This window comes from Stenella coeruleoalba, assembly GCF_951394435.1.
Source record: "Stenella coeruleoalba genome assembly, chromosome: 7".
NCBI classification, from domain to species: Eukaryota; Metazoa; Chordata; class Mammalia; order Artiodactyla; family Delphinidae; genus Stenella; species Stenella coeruleoalba.
In genome coordinates, this window is record NC_137153.1 from 86,159,078 (window position 1) to 86,175,155 (window position 16,078).

At 56.1% G+C, this 16,078-nt stretch overlaps 2 protein-coding genes across 4 annotated transcripts; one reads left to right on the forward strand and one right to left on the reverse strand.

The window, feature by feature from the left end:
- Positions 1–339: 339 nt before the first annotated feature.
- Positions 340–5,979, forward strand: TESK1 (testis associated actin remodelling kinase 1). Of its 3 annotated transcripts, XM_079926041.1 has the most exons (11): positions 340–394; positions 1,114–1,861; positions 1,986–2,107; positions 2,238–2,286; positions 2,821–2,967; positions 3,304–3,386; positions 3,553–3,643; positions 3,891–3,974; positions 4,126–4,215; positions 4,349–4,463; positions 4,799–5,979. In XM_079926041.1, exons 2-11 carry the CDS (start codon positions 1,643–1,645, stop codon positions 5,683–5,685), a joined length of 1,887 nt encoding a protein of 628 aa, XP_079782167.1. In that variant the 5' UTR covers positions 340–394; positions 1,114–1,642; the 3' UTR covers positions 5,686–5,979. The 3 variants fall into 3 exon arrangements, with proteins under 3 accessions (XP_079782167.1, XP_079782166.1, XP_079782168.1); XM_079926040.1 differs by lacking the exon at positions 340–394 and having other exon boundaries at positions 492–1,861; XM_079926042.1 differs by lacking the exons at positions 340–394; positions 3,891–3,974 and having other exon boundaries at positions 492–1,861.
- A 213-nt stretch (positions 5,980–6,192) lies between these two features.
- Positions 6,193–13,142, reverse strand: CD72 (CD72 molecule; the record flags this gene model as incomplete). The annotated part of the gene is made up of 10 exons (XM_079926510.1): positions 6,193–6,245; positions 6,507–6,656; positions 7,360–7,475; positions 8,133–8,281; positions 10,806–11,141; positions 11,479–11,568; positions 11,673–11,783; positions 12,179–12,250; positions 12,844–12,951; positions 13,061–13,142. 9 exons carry the CDS (start codon positions 13,140–13,142, stop codon positions 6,512–6,514), a joined length of 1,209 nt encoding a protein of 402 aa, XP_079782636.1. The 3' UTR covers positions 6,193–6,245; positions 6,507–6,511.
- Positions 13,143–16,078: the final 2,936 nt, after the last annotated feature.

Sequence of the window (16,078 nt, forward strand, 5' to 3'; positions counted from 1 at the left end):
TTGACTCCAGAGGCCCACCTGCCTCCCTCCACGCCGCCGCTAGGTGGCAAGCGGCTCACTGACGCCCACCACCGCTAGACCCAGCCCAGTGGCCGGGATCGAGTGACGTCACCCATCCCCGACGATGATTGGCTATTCCGCCGATGACCGGGGGGGAGGAGCCAGCGGAGAACCGAAAGCGTTGGGTACGGCGAGCGCACAGGGTCCTGAAACGTTGCGTGCGCACTCAGGACCCCGCACCGCTTTAGAGGCTGGTTGCAGGTCCTCCTCCCGCCTGAGGGGGCAGACCCGATTCCTATGTGATGCGGGCGGTACCTGCCTAGAGGGGTCACACTGAGGGGCGGACTCACGTCGAGAGGAGGGGTCACAATGACTGGCGGAGTCACTCTGAGAGGTGGGGTCTCACTGGGTAGGAGGAACACACAAAGGAGGGGTGTCGCCCTGAGGGATTCTGGTACACACTGATGGTGGCAGTGCCATACTGAGGAGAGGTCTCACTGAAAAAGAGAGGGGTCTCCGAGGGGAACAGCTCCTTGAGGGGCGGGGTTTTGCCAAGGGGTGGGATCTTGCGCAAAGAGGGGCTTCCCTACAGGTCGAGGCTTCTCTTTTGAGAGAGAGGGGCATTTGGACGAAATAGTAAGAGTAAGGTACAGGCTGGGTGGTCACTTGACAGAGGCTCTGGAATCTGAACTTTTTTCAAGGGAGGCGGGATGGAGTGAGAAGGAGTCGGGGCCACACCCGGCATGGGCTGGCCAAGGGCTCACTACAGCTCCGGGGCATCACAACCGCCCGAGAAGGTAGAAAGTGTCAGGGAGTCCAGAGGTTTAAGGTGTAAAGGTCGAGAACTGGGAAATGGGCAGGCTGGGCCAGGGCAGAGGCTGGGAAGGCGGGTAGGTTGCTGGGCTACCTCCGACTGTAGCTGGGCCAGAGTGGTCTACTTTTCTGCCCTGCCGGTCCTTGGAGCCCAGGAATCTGGCGGCTTCCGGAGCCAGACCCTCAACCGACAGTGACCTGAGGGAGGGAGGGGAGAAAGGATTCCCAGGGCAGCTAAAAGACATTTGAGCTGCGCGTACGCACAATCAGCCCTGAATTCCCTTCAGTTATTCAGCTCAGGCCTGAACTTATTTGACCCCGACCTCGCAGACGCACTCGCCTAGGGCTTCGGGTTGCGGGGTGCGCACCTGAGGGGGCGTGGCCGCTGCCCGGAGGCCGGGCTCGAAGGAGTTAAGCAGAGGCCCGGCTCAGCCCCGCCCCGGCAGGCCGCGGAGCCTGAGCCCCAGCGGCGAAGCTGAGCAGCCGCCGCCCGCCCGCCCGACCGCCCGCCTCCGCCTGTGGGGAGCCCGCCCGCCTGCCCGCCGGCGCCCGGGAGCGCCACCGCCACCGCCCGGCCCAGGCCCAGGCCCTGTCCCAGGCCCTGCGCGGAGCGGAGCGGAGCGGCGTCCACCCGGGCCCAGCAAGCCGGCGCGGCGGGGGCGGGCCCAGGATCTTCGGCGTATCTTCCATTCTCCTGGGCGGGAGCGGGAGAGGGAGCGGGAGCCCCTGCGCCCCTGATCGGGCTGGGCCCGCTCCCATGGCGAGCGCGGCCTGCCCGGGCCCCGGGGACCCTGCCATGTGAGGCAGGCCCCGGGCTGGGGGCCCGGCCATGGCCGGGGAACGGCCCCCACTACGGGGCCCAGGGCCCGGGCCCGGAGAGGCGCCGGGGGAGGGTCCTCCGGGGCCCGGGGGCGCGGGCGGAGGCCCGGGCCGGGGCCGCCCCTCCTCCTACCGGGCTCTCCGCAGCGCCGTGTCCAGCCTGGCGCGCGTGGACGATTTCCACTGCGCCGAGAAGATCGGGGCCGGCTTCTTCTCTGAGGTCTACAAGGTAGGACCAGCAGAGAGGGCAGAGGGGCGGGACCGAGACTTCGACGCCAGGCTGAAACTAGGGGGCCCGGACCCTGGCGACCCGCCCGACCTGCGCGGGACTCGCCATCCCCTGCTGCCCCCAGGTTCGGCACCGACAGTCAGGGCAAGTCATGGTGCTGAAAATGAACAGGCTCCCCAGTAACCGGGGAAACACGCTGCGGGAGGTGCAGCTGATGAACCGGCTCCGGCACCCCAACATTCTAAGGTGAGCGGCCCCAGCCGCTTGCTGGGAAGCTTGCTGGGGGATAGGGGAAAGATCCCGCGGGAAAAGTGGGAACTGTGGAGCGGCCGGGGCTCTTACAGCCTACACTGCTATCTTTCCCATCCTCTTCCAGGTTCATGGGGGTCTGTGTGCACCAAGGGCAGCTGCACGCTCTTACAGAGGTGAGGATGGGCCAGGAAGGGGGGGACTCCACCACAACCACCACCAAGGGGAGAGAGAGTCAGCGGCCTGGTGCATCTACAGAGGAGTAATGAGAGGCAACAGGACCCGGGGGAGGCTTCCCTGAACTTCCCTTCAGGCAAACCACAAATAAAAGGCCTCAGCTGGTGCCAGTCCTCTTTATCCTTTAGAAGGGTGCTGTCCAACAGATCTTTCTGCAGTGATAAAAATGTTCTGTAGCTGTGCTGTCCAAAACCATAGCCACTAGCCACATGTGGCTAAGGAGCACTGGAAATGTGGCTAGTGTGACAGGAACGGAATGTTTAATTTTATTTAAACTTAATAATTTAAATTTAAATAGGTGCACCTGTGTGGGACATGCTAGCCTTAGGATATGAATGGGGGACCCTAGGGCACAGACTCACCCTCTTGACCTTTGTGATCCTCCTGAGTGTCCCCAGGCTTATAAGTGGGAGACCTAGAGAACAGACTGAAACTTTGATATCCATTCCCCTTCTCCTACCCCTATGTCCCAGTATATGAATGGGGGGACCCTGGAACAGCTGCTCAGCTCCCCCGAACCCCTATCCTGGCCTGTCAGGCTCCGCCTGGCTTTGGACATCGCCCGCGGCCTGCGGTACCTGCATGCCAAAGGTGTATTCCACCGAGACCTCACATCCAAGGTAGGCTGGCCAGGTGGGTGGAGGCATGAAAGGGGATTTGAGATTAGATTGTAACTAGCCCGTGGGTATTGGAATGCGGATAATAGACAGCATTAGGATGTTGGGGCAGCAAGACACTGGAGAATGGGGGACTGGGGTGAGGGGAGTGCTCTGAGGGACTGGGTACCATGCTGTGTTTGGAGTGACGGATGATGTTGCAAGATTGGTGTGTGTTGGAAAACTGGGAGATCAGAGAGGGTTGGGGTTATTCTGGAGTGACGGGTCCTTGGGGTGCATTTTGGGAGATCAGAGAACAGAAGGTAATGGGTATGTGGGGATGCTATATGTATATGTCAGAACTGTCTGATCCGGCGGGAAGACCGAGGCTTCACAGCTGTTGTGGGCGACTTTGGGCTGGCTGAAAAGATTCCTGTGTATAGGTGAGGTGAATGCCCCATCCCCCTAAATCTCCCAGATGCCCCTTATCTAAGTGAAGCCCACAGGGACATTTCCCCTGGGGTAGCGAGGGGGCTGACCTCATCCCCTTTTGTTTGGGGAGGGTGTCTGAGTAGGATGTTCCTGACCACTCTGCCCCTGCCCCTGCAGGGAAGGGGCAAGGAAGGAGCCGTTGGCTGTGGTGGGTTCCCCATACTGGATGGCTCCAGAGGTGTTGCGGGGTGAGCTGTATGATGAGAAGGTAAGATATCAACCCTTCAGATCCCGAAGGCCTTCCAGAGACCCTTGAGATACTCTTATAAGGCTCCATCCCAAGTTCCTCAGCAACCCTACCAGATAATTCAGAAGACCCCCAAGATCCCCTTTACCCCTCACACCCCTTCCAACACATGAAAACTGTCAAGACTCCCCCAAATTCTGACGTATTCTGACAAAATTCTTACATGAAACTGTCAATGCCTCCCCCTGACACTCGCTCCTACCCCTAGGCCGACGTTTTTGCCTTTGGGATTGTCCTCTGTGAGCTCATCGCACGAGTACCTGCGGACCCTGACTACCTACCCCGTACTGAGGTGAATGATGCATCCAGGTTTAAAAGGAGGAACTCCAGACTAGGCACATCATAACCAGGGAGGGTTCCCTGGAGGTTGAGGTCCTGACTGGGGGACAGCAGGAGAACTTGAGGAAGGCTGACCTGGAGGCCCCTCCTCTCTGTCCCCACAGGACTTCGGCCTGGATGTGCCTGCTTTCCGAACCCTGGTAGGGGATGACTGCCCACTGCCCTTCCTGCTCCTGGCCATCCACTGCTGCAGTGTAAGAGCCTCACTCCCTCCCTGCCCCCACCCCCACCCACCATCTGACAAGGGCAGCCGGCCCAGATGACAGGAGGAAACTCAGGGACCCTCTTCTGGAGCACTGAGTGAAGCTGCCCGTCTCTCCCCATCAGATGGAACCTAGCACTCGTGCTCCCTTCACTGAAATCACCCAGCACCTGGAATGGATCCTGGAGCAGCTGCCTGAGCCAGCCCCCCTCCTCAGGGCTCCCCTGGCACACAGTCAGGGTAAGTGAGCACAACTGGGGTCCTTTTGCCTCTCTCTTCCTTAGAACTCAGAATCACCCGGGGAGACTAAGTGTTTTTATTAGTTGAGGAGCCTGGGGGCGGGAGTGGGGTGAGAGGATATCTCAGAGAAGATAGTTTTCTAATTCTAGAGCCTGAGGGAGGGGAACAAGGAAAGAAGAGGTAAAGGGGGCTGGAGGGGACATCTCCCCCTTTCCAAAGCACCCTGTGGGACTCCCTTTTCTCAGCTCTAGTTCCACCAGCCTCCTGGTGAATGAGACCCTCAGGGAACTATGATCAATGCTGAGAACAGTGACCACAGACTTCTCTGTCTACAGGGTCTGTTCCAAGAGGGGGCCCCTCTGCCACACTTCCCAGGCCAGACCCTCGGCTCTCCCGAAGCCGGTCAGACCTCTTCCTGCCCCCATCGCCAGAATCGCCCCCCAACTGGGGGGACAATCTGACTCGAGTCAACCCCTTTTCACTACGGGAAGACCTCAGAGGTGGCAAGATCAAGCTCCTGGACACACCCAGCAAGCCAGTTGCCCCCCTACCCCTTGTACCACCATCACCAGTGCCCTCCACCCAGCTGCCCTTGGTGACCACTCCAGAGACCTTGGTCCAGCCTGGGACACCTGCCCGCCGCTGCCGCTCACTACCATCATCCCCTGAACTTCCCCGACGTATGGAAACAGCACTGCCAGGTCCTGGCCCTCCTGCTGTGGGCCCCTCGGCTGAAGAGAAGATGGAGTGTGAGGGCAGTAGCCCTGAGCCAGAAGCCCCGGGGCCAGCTCCCCAGCTGCCCCTGGCCGTGGCCACAGACAACTTCATCAGCACTTGTTCCTCAGCCTCCCAGCCCTGGTCCCCTAGATCAGGAGCCCCCCTTAACAACAACCCCCCAGCCGTGGTGGTGAACTCCCCACAAGGCTGGGCTGGGGAGCCCTGGAACCGGGCCCAGCATAGCCTGCCCCGTGCAGCAGCCCTGGAGCGGACAGAACCCTCGCCGCCCCCGTCAGCCCCCCGGGAGTCCGAGGAGGGGCTGCCCTGCCCTGGCTGCTGCCTCAGCCCCTTCAGCTTTGGCTTCCTGTCCATGTGCCCCCGCCCCACACCAGCTGTGGCCCGCTACCGCAACCTGAACTGCGAGGCGGGCAGTCTCCTCTGCCACCGGGGGCACCATGCCAAGCCACCCACAACCAGCCTGCAGCTGCCTGGGGCACGCTCTTAGCAGTGGGGCCTGTGGTCTCCGGCCTCCACCCTTGGCCTTCAGGATGCCCTGTGAGGACAGAGAGCACATGCTGGACTGTGCCAGCCCCGGATGGGCTGAGCAGCTCTTCTCCCTGTAGAGGGGAACCTCGGCATGGACGTGAGGAACAGAACATTTCCTTTGCATCCCCTGAGCTTGCTCTCCCGTGGGGATCACTGAACCAGACAAAGAGTTGCCGACACACGAGACTAACACGTGCAAATTATTTAAAAATATTTCAATAAAACTGCCTGGCTGGCTCCGGGCTGCCCCTATCCGCTCAGCCCGTGCGCCCTCCCCACCCATTCCACTATGGGAGGTTTTGGGGGAGGCCAAAATCTCTTCTAGAAGCTGCTTCACACTTTCCCTGGGAACAGTCCAGTTTCTGGGACAGGATCTCTATTGGCAGCAGGCTTGCCTAGAAATGTTGGGCATGGATCAGCCCTTGGCCAGGCACTGTCCAGGCAGAGTGAGGACACGCTGGAGGGCGGTGGATCTTAGGACCTGCAGGCTACAGCTTAGGCTCTTGTTGGCGTGAGTATCTGGAGGATTAAAGCATCAGGGAGCTCCACAGTTGACTGTCCCTAAGAACCTCATCCAGCTCAGCCCATCTCCTCCCCAACTCCCTGGACAGCCACATAGCCAGCCTCCCCTGCCCAGCACCCCCTTACATAAGCACAGCCTGGAGGCTGTGGACATGGCTGTCACTTACAGGAACAAGTTTTCCCCCTGGCCTCTGGGCCCCTGCCCTGAGACCCTCTGCCCCCGGACTCCCACGCCTCAGTCCCATCCCCGACACTTACCCAGCTCAGTGCAAAGAGCGGTCCGCATCTGGATACCTGAAAGCTTCCAGCTCACAGATGGAGGGAAGAGAAGAAGAACAGTCCTCTACCTTCAGACGTGCCTGCCACTCGCCATCTACCTTGGTACATCTTTGGCTTTGACTATAATACCTAAAGGGTGGTGATGTAGCACTGGGATAAGTTCTGGCCCCCTCCTATCCCATCCTCCCTTCTCTTGCCCTGCACAAACCTAACCCAAGTCCTAACTCACCCTGCCTACCTAAAGCCGTGTGTGGGAGGATGGTTCAGGTACAGGTGTCTGGACCCCAACCCGAAGAGGCTAGAGGACCAGGGAGGGGAAAATGTCACCCAAGGTCCTAAAGATGGAAACTCCAGTTAGGTAACTCCCTGTTTCAGGGTCCCTGGGGTTGATTCTCAAAGTTACCCCATTGCTTCCTTTCTCACTTCCCTGGGGCAACTCTGGTATACCAAGTGGCCTTGACTAAAATAGTACAACCTCAGTTTGGGTAGCCTTGTCTGGACTGAGAAGTTAGAAGGCCGGGGTTCTTTACCAGCTGTGAAGCCCTAGCTAAATCCTCAACTTAGCCCCCTGAGAGAAAGATGACATAGGTCCCAAACTGGTAATTTTTTTTTTTTTTTTAAATCACGTGCCAGGGACGGCTAGGTACTGGGGATAGAATAGAAAGCAAGCCTGCCTGTTATTAATCAAATAGAAGAAGTGGACAAATGGGCAATTATAACATTGATTTGTGAAAAAGTTTTGAGAGTAGGACCTGGAGGGAGATCTCATTACTGTGTCTTTATGAAGGGATTATAGAGGATTTTTGTTGCCCAAAAGTCCTAACAAACTTACCCACTGTATCTTGTACCATCACTCCACTGCCAGAACTGATTTCTGAAGTCAATCCAGTATGATTCAGCTGAACCACCTTGTACCAACACCTTACGTAAGCTTCTGGCATAATAAGCCTGAAGGGAGATTCGGAGAGACCAGAGGTGTGTGAGGAGTGATGGGAAATATTGGAATAGGAGGAGGGAGGGGGTGTCGGGAGGAGGGCACCTGGGCTGATGGAAGAAAATGAACACTAGAGAGGCTATGAGCTTTGGCAAGAGGACTGTGCCTGACCTTGGTGCATGACATCGGCTCATCGGTGACCATCCCCGCATCCTTCAAGTGCCACCCTGCAGATGCAGGCTGACCCTTCAGTTCACGTGCGTGCATGCGCGCAGGCACACGCACACACACATGCTGGGTAAGAATTTCTGCCAGCCTTCGAAGAAGAGTCATTCTGTGGGCTGTTCTGGTCACAAGGAACCAATCCCTACAATCCAGCCCACCAGGTATGGAACCTGTCTGCCTGAGAGGCCATGAGAGTCAAAGAACCCGTTCAGCAGCCCAGAGCTGACCAGAAAGCTGAGATGAGAAACAGGTTAACGTAAAGATGGCTCGTTAAGTTTCAACTCTCACGCCAACCCTAATCAGTTAATAGGGCCATCTGGAGCACTGTGCTGAGAAGCTGCATGGAAAAGGGACGCACGCCTTGTGTGCACTGCCATCCCTGATTGATGACACGTGTCCCTTTACCCAACAATACCCATACCGTCTTTGAATAGGGGTTTTCTTACTCCATATGAATAAGACGTGTCGCTGATTTTGGCCAGTTCAGAGGACAGAGATTTACAATGCCTTTGGCTGTCCTCCCAATTTCTCTTAGTAATTGAGATGTAAAAGCACCTCCTCTCATTCGGTATCCATCCCAAGGGACAGCAGGAATCTAAAAAGAAGAAAGAGTGTGGCAGCACTGCCCAGACCCAGGAGGGAGATCTCAACACTTGGGATGAAGTGAATACTCAGCAATCTGGTTGCTGACAATGTTCCCTGGGGTCGAACCTCAGTGCCTTCACTGACTTCTGGTCCTTAATCTTTGCAATCTTTCTTTCTTGCCTTCCCTGGAAATGCCATATCTGTGCATACTTAGTAAAATCCTTTAACATTCAACAACTTTACTCCTTAAAATATAGGAGGCTTATTTGAAAAGGACTGGTGGTACTATCCCCAATTTCTGAACAATTGCCGTTTACTCCCCCATTTTGGCTAACTTCACCTGGGCCCCCAATAAACAAGTGTTCAATAGGCCTCCCATTCATCTCATTGGCTCCCTAAAGCATTTCTCACTGCATATTCAAACTTTCCCACACTCCTCAAGCGGCTAGCCACCACCTTCCCCTCCACTCTTCCACAAGTAGACAACCTTGCTGCCTGCTTTGCTGAAATTCAGACACTTGACGTGTGAACTCTCTCCATTTTCCTCCTCTCCACCTAAAAATTTGTCTCTTCTCTGTTCCTCTTTTCCTGACTATCTGTCAGAAATAAACCTCCTCTTTCTTTAACATCCCGCACCCCAGTCTATGCTCCTGATCCCAACCCACCGCCCTCCGTTGCTTCGTCCCATCTGTCCTACCTCCATCACTCAAAAGTCATTCCTTCTCCTCCAGCTCCCTCTCTTCTGTCTACGTTTTCTCATCCCCACCCAGCTACCGCCTTAGGTTACTGTCTAACAGCAACTTAAAGGAATAAAAAGAAGTCGGTGTGGCCAAATGGACGAGGGCGAGGGGACAAGCAGCATGCTGAAAGGTAGGCAGGGGCCTTGGAGACCAGGTTGAGGATTTTTTTATTTTTATATTATGAGCAAGAGAAAGTCAATGTAGGGTTTTACACTGAAGCATTTTGTACTCTGGTTGTATCCCAAGTGCCTGGGTACAGTGCTAGACATATAGTATGTATTCCGTAACTTTTGATGTAATTAATTAAGTGAAATGACATAATCTTAACTGGGATGACATGATCAGATTTTTGTTTTTAAAGGATTACTCTGGCTGCAACATGAAAAGTGGATTTGGAGGGGGGACGTTTAGGAAAAACATTCAGCAAGCTGTTGCAGTTATCCTTGCAAGACATGAAGATGGAGAAAAATGCAAATGGATATATAGATTTGTTGATGAAAAATAGAGGGTGTTCCTCTCTGACAGAGGAGGGCATCTGCTGAGAGTGAGAGAGAGGGTAGTAGGGTACAGAGAGCCAGCCGACCACTGCAGATTTGCCAAGGCAGGCAGTGCTGGGGCCCCAGCTGAAGTTGAGACTAGAGATTTGTGGCACCAAGCAGAATGACTGCACAGCTTGTCACCCCTGGGTGCAGGCATGTGCATTCATCCAGGACAATGGAGCCGAGGAGTGAGTGGGTTGGCTGAAGTGACGGGCCCCCAAATCCAAGATGGGTAGAGAGAGAAGTGAAGACAGGTGATGGCTGATGGGAAGGGAGGAAACAGGGGAGCCAGCAGGTTGGAGGCCTCCGTGAGGTTGAAGAAGAAGTGTGTGGAAAGCCTATAGAGGGCCAGCTGTGGTCAGAGTGAAGACCCGAAGCCATCCTTTCAGCTGAAGAGCAGCTTGGGATGCTGAGGTCTAGGGTTCAGCTGTGGGGAAGGAGGGGGCAGCACTGTCATGGAACTGAGGCTTGTAGAGAATGAGAAGGTTAAAGAAATGAGGGCTGGGGGTGTCTGTACATAACCTCTCTGTTTTAAGCCTTGGGGGAGTAGCCAGATGCCCCTGAGCTAGACAGAGCCTAACCTCTAGACAACCAGTCCATGGACATTCCAGTCCCGTTGGGCTGGGGACCCTGCCTCAACCTCAGCCAACTTTGGCAGACCTTCTATGTGTCCCCCTCCCTCATCCCCACACACGGGCTGGACTCCTCCTTTCAAAAGGGATGAGCATTCCACCCTAATTCCCTGTCCTACAACATCCCTGCCCACCTCATTGCGAGAGCTTCAGCTGCCTTGCCCCAGCCCCAGACTGTACCTCATCCATCAGTAATTCTTAATCTTTTGGGGAATCTCAGATGTAGAGAGAATTAATTAAAGCTACAGGTCCTCTTTTTAGAAAAACATGCGAACAATCAATTTCACATCCAAATTCAGGGGGTTCCCAGATCCTTGACACTGATGTCAAGCCAGGTGAGCCCTGAGTTTGCTGCTTTGGACAGTGTCATTTGCACTGCTGGCTACCACCCTCTTCTCCCCTACAGGATCAGCCTTAGAGCTGGGTGAGCCCTCCCTAAAACCAGTATGCAGCTAGATCCTTCGCCCTGTTGGCCCAGGCTGCACAGGTCATGTTAGCCAGCACTCTGGTTCATTACCCCTTTCCTGAACAACTCAGTGGCTTCCTAATAGATAGATAGACCCCTCACTTCAATCCATCCTTCATGGCAGGTCCTACCATCTCCCCTTTCCCAGAGCAGATACCTGGTGAGGGGCATGTGAAGAAGGGCTTCAGTGTGTCCTGCACGCTGCTCAGCCTCTGCTCCAAGTTCATCCTTTGTATCTCCTTATTTCTCAAGGCCTCTTTTGTCTTCTCCCCATCTGACTGGCAGGCCTGCAACTGCTCTTTGGTAGCCTGGCCAACCTTCTGTTCCACCTGTAGTCTTTCCTGACTCTGGGCCAGCTCCGTCCTGGACCCCTGCAAATCCTCTTCCCTCTGCCCCAGCTGGGTTATCTTTTGGCGCAGCTGCTGCCTCAGGGTGCTGTTAGTGGCTTCCAGAACCCTGTTCATCTGCTGGAGCTGCTGAGACACCTGGAAATCTGTTTGGCCATAAAGAGAGATTTGGAGGACATCTTCAGCCATGCTCTGGTGCCCTGAGGCTTCAGCATCAGTCCTTTTGCTGCTTCTTGCAACTTTCTGCATAACAGGCTGGAATGGAATATAAGATCTGACTGCCTGAAGCTTAAGGAGGTACTGGATTAGGTGAGGACAATTTAGGAAGTCACGGCACTCTGAAACAGACCTGGCTGGAATCCAGACGAAAGCTGAAGATGTGGTGGTAGTGATTCCGGGCCCTGCTAGGCAGGGCAGCTGTTGGGGAGAGTGGGGGAGAACGTTGTCTGGGGGCAATGGGAAATGGGGGGCAGCCATACTCACAGTGCACTCCCAGGCAGATGGCAGCCACCCCTAACAGCAGGCAGGTGAGGAGCAGGCCCAGGAAGAGGTACTGCACGTAGGATGCTTGGCCTTAGGGAGACAGTGGGTTGGGGGGCCGTGAGCCCCACGAAAGTTGATAGACTGAGGGGGTGTGGGTGGAGGAGATTCACGGGAAGGAGCATCCCGCAGAGGACTTGGAGCACGCGTGGTGGTTTCTGTCTGGCAGAGTTTCCGCAGGTGGTGGAGGTAAGGTGTTCCGGAATAAGGGCTGGGGATTGTTACCGGTAAGGACTGAGGGGCACTACCTGGTAGGACGGGGAACTAAATCTCAGACGGAGACCCGAGAGGTGGGTACGTGAATGGGGACCATAGTAAGGGGGAAGGGGGCAGACGATCTGGGTCGATGCGTCGGAAAGATCTAAGGATGAGGGTGAAAGAGGCAGGGGAGGGTGTCACGGGGCTGCCCGGGCTGACCGGAGGGCTGCGCCCCGGGCTCAATCCGTGGGCCAGACCTGCACACCGCGGGGCCCAGCACCACCTCCCGCGGGGACCGGTGCCAGCACCTGACTCCGCGACCACCCCGGGGTGCCTGGTGGGGGAGGGCTGCCCAGCCCGAGGCCGCGCCCCGCCCCCACTCGCTGGCCCGAGACGAGCTGGGCAGCGGGTGGCGCGCGCGGGGCGGGGAGGACTAGGTACTTACAGGGAAGAATCCGCCCGGCAGCTGGTGACGTCACGGGGCTCCAGGCGGCAGTTGGCTGCTCCGACTGGACCCCTGCGGAAGGGATCGACTCAAGTTTGAAGGTGGGAAAGCCAGGAAATACCCCTTCTCCCCACCCTACTCACCCCCTCCACCGCGCCGAGACCCCAGTCTGTCCTAAGGTGCCTTCTGCCACTGCTCTGGGACACCCTTAGCGCTCTCCGGAGTTCCGTATCTCCCCTGGGACTCTCGTGTCCCTCCTGGGTCTTACCTTATCCTTTCCCTGGGGACCCTCTATCGCCCTCCTGGGTCTCCCTTTATCTTTTACTCTGGGGGCCCTCGTCTGCCTGCCAAAACCCTCTCCCCGGGAGTGCTCTCCCCCCTCCCCCCTCCCCTCTCTTCTCTCTCCCGGGACTCCCCACTTCCCACGCGCGCTCAGCTCCCCAACAGGGCTTCCCTGATCCCTCCGTGGAGCCCTAGCTCCCCACCGGGATCTCCACCTTACCCGCTGGGAGCTTTATTCTTCCTTAGCTCCCATAATTGGTGCTCATTCTCTTCCTGAGAATCCCCAGCCTTTCTCCAAGGGTATTGTCCTCCCAAGAATGCTGTGGACTCCCCAGCGCAAGACACAGTCCCCCATAAACACACATCCCCTGGGCTCTCCAGACCTGCTTTGTCCCCTAATCCAGCGGAAGCCAAGCTTGAGGGTCCTCCTGGGCCTGGGGGCACTTGAACATTCTCATAGGTGAGTTCTCCGTCTTCATCAGCCTCTGGGTCTGCAGAGGAGAGAAAAGGTGGCGTCAGGATTGGGGTCTCTGGGGTGGGAGTGGGGTCTTCAAGGAGGATGGAGATGCAGAATCAAGGAGACACCTTACCCACTCTTACCTTGTCCTAGGCGGCTGGAGATGCTCTTCTTCAGGGGAGCCTTCACAAATCGCAGGTCTGCATAGGTGATGGCCTCAGCCATGGTCCTGAGCACCTCTGCTCCCACTCGCCTCCCTCCTCTTCCACCGGCTCCAGGCTTTCTTGCCACTCTCCCCTCTGTCCCTTCACACTCTTAGGCTCTGTGTTCCCTGCGTGACTGCACAGCTTAGTGCTTTGCCCTGTGACTTCCAGTCACAAAAGAGGAAGATGTGACCCAGTCTCAGACAGATGGGTTCAGTGAAGCAGACGGCATCCCTGAGCCCCAGCCAGAGGGGCAGGGGAGGGGAACCTGAGGTCCAGAGCATGGGGTTCAGGGCTGGGGGGTGTCACAGAACCAATACTCAGGCCTGTCCCTGTGTCTTGCCTGTGCTCCTCCTTCATGCATCCCAGACCCACCTTGACAGTGCTGGGCTCCGAATGCCCACCCTCATCAACTACCCTGATTTGCTCCAAGCTTCTTTCCTGGCTGCCCAGTCCACGGGCTTTCTGTGTGCAGTCAGAGCTCTTTTGTGCTCAACTGACCAAAGAGGATCTCCCTAATCGTTGCTCCAGGGTGGGGCTTCATCCTCCCCATCAGATTGAGGGGTCCTAGTGTGGAGCCCTACCTCCTCCTCATCCTGAGGTTCCCAGTAGATATGAGTTCCCAGAAGGGGGGTCCCTGACTTGGTGGGACTTTTCTCTCCATCAGTTTGGGGGCTTTCCGGGTGGGCCCGGCTCCCCTTCTACTGTAGTGCTACAGAGCTGCTGAGAATCCCACACACAGAGAAGTTCTCAGTCCAAAGCCTTTCCTGGGAATGAGGCAACGCTTTGGAGGATGCAGAGTATCTGGGACCAAACTGACTGTCCTGTGTAAACACCCCCAGACTCTCGCTTCACAGCCTTTCCCTGGCCTCCTCCACCTTTGTTGCCCTAATGATCACACCTGTGGCCAGTCAGCCTCTTCCTTGTCCCATCCTGCTTTCTGGCAGACTGACGTGACCCCTGTGTTCCAGTATCTGAGCCAAACCCAGCAAGCTGAGTCCAAGAGGCAGAAGCTCTGGGAAAGCCCGGGCTGAGGGTGAGGGTGAGGGACACCACAGTTTGTGTGCCTCTGGAAAAACCTTCAGCACTGACTATTCATGCACCTTGTTGGGGGTCAGGGAGCAGATGAGCAAAGGACTTGCATGGGGATGAAGATGGACTGCAGCTTCTCAGAGGGGAGGCAAAGAGCAGGGCTGGGTTCTGAGCGGGCAGACTCTGGACCAGCCAAGGTTTTGCTTTCTTCTTAGTTCGGTTTTGGCTTCTCTTGTACTTTCCTAGTAAAATTCTTTCCTTAACAAGTCCCTCAGGTGGACCTAGAGTCTGTCATACAGAGTGAAGTAAGTCAGAAAGAGAAAAACCAATACCGTATGCTAACACATATATATGGAATCTAAAAAAAAAAAAAATGGTTCTGAAGAACCTAGGGGCAGGACAGGAATAAAGACGCAGACATAGAGAATGGACTTGAGGACACGGGGAGGAGGAATGGTAAGCTGGGACGAAGTAAGAGAGTGGCATGGACATATATACACTACCAAATGTAAAATGGATAGCTAGTGGGAAGCAGCCGCATAGCACAGAGAGATCAGCTCGGTGCTTTGTGACCACCTAGAGGGGTGGGATAGGCAGGGTGGGAGGGAGGCGCAAGAGGGAGGAGATATGGGGACATATGTATAGGTATAGCTGATTCACTTTGTTATACAGCAGAAACTAACTGTCCCTTTACTCCCAGCCCCAGTGAAAAAGGGGGCATTTGTGGAGGAAGACCAGGGACTGAGAGGCCTGGCTGATGGAGGAGAGGAAACGGGGGGAGGGTGTGCGTGCTGAGCAGAGGTGCAGAGGGCTCCCTAAAGTTCTTTTTATCAGAATGTGATCCCCCAAGGGCTCACTGCGGGTGAGAAGAGGCTGGGGCAAGACAAGGTATGGAGGTGGGAAAAACCCACCTTGAGTCGGTGACATCCTCCCCCTCAGAGCCCTTCCCCCAACCCGCAGCTGCAGGGGGGAAAAAGGAAGGAGAAAGAGGTCCTCCCCCCATGCTAGCAGCTCGTAGTGTACGGTTAGTGGTGTGTGGAGGGGTGATAGGCCTATGGGTCTGATGAGAGCTCTGCCCAACAGTGTCACCCAGCCTGCCGAGAAAAAGTGCCCACTGACACAGAAGAACACATTTGTCACCTGAGAAACGTGTCGGGGGCAGAGGCAGACATCCACATGGGTGTGAGTGTGCAAGCATGCACCCGCATCCCCAGGTCTCTGCAGTCTGTTGGGGCATCTGTGAGAAGCGAGCATCTCTGCCCAAGCCTGCCTGGAGGGTTAAGCATGGAGGATTCTGGGGCCTGAAGGGTGCATGTGATGGCTGTGGTTTTTTTCCATGGCGGGAAATGACAGGTCATTTTCATAAGTCTTAAAAGGTCATGGGGACAGAGTCCATAAGTACATCCTTTTGAAGGCTCAGTCTTTCCTAGGGTGTCCCTGCAGCTGTTAACCGTCCCTGCTTGATTAAAGTTTCCAACACCCCAGCCCCCTCTCCCAGACAGTGAGAGTGGCGTGTGCTGGTGACTCCCTGGGGGCCTCAGGGGCCTGTGAGAGTGAGTGGGAGTGCATAGAGCAGCTGGTGGCAGGAGTGAGGGGGCGTGGTCAGGGTACTGGTACCTGTGGTGCACAGGGCATGGGGCGTAGGGACAGCGTGTGTGTAAATCAATTGCAGGAACACTTGCAGGAATTCTGTAAACTGGAGATAATGTCCCAGTTTTCAGAACCCGTGTGCAACAGGGCCTGGATGCCAGGTAAAATGCCAAAACCAATCTTCAAATGAGTGTGTGCTCAAAAAAGGAATCAATGGGCATGCTGCCTAACTCGATCCTCGGGGAGGCTTTAGGAGGGAGGGTGCCCAAATGGGACTGGATGAGCTAAACTGCACGCCCACAATGCCTTGGATGTCTTAGGCCAGCCGGTCTGTGT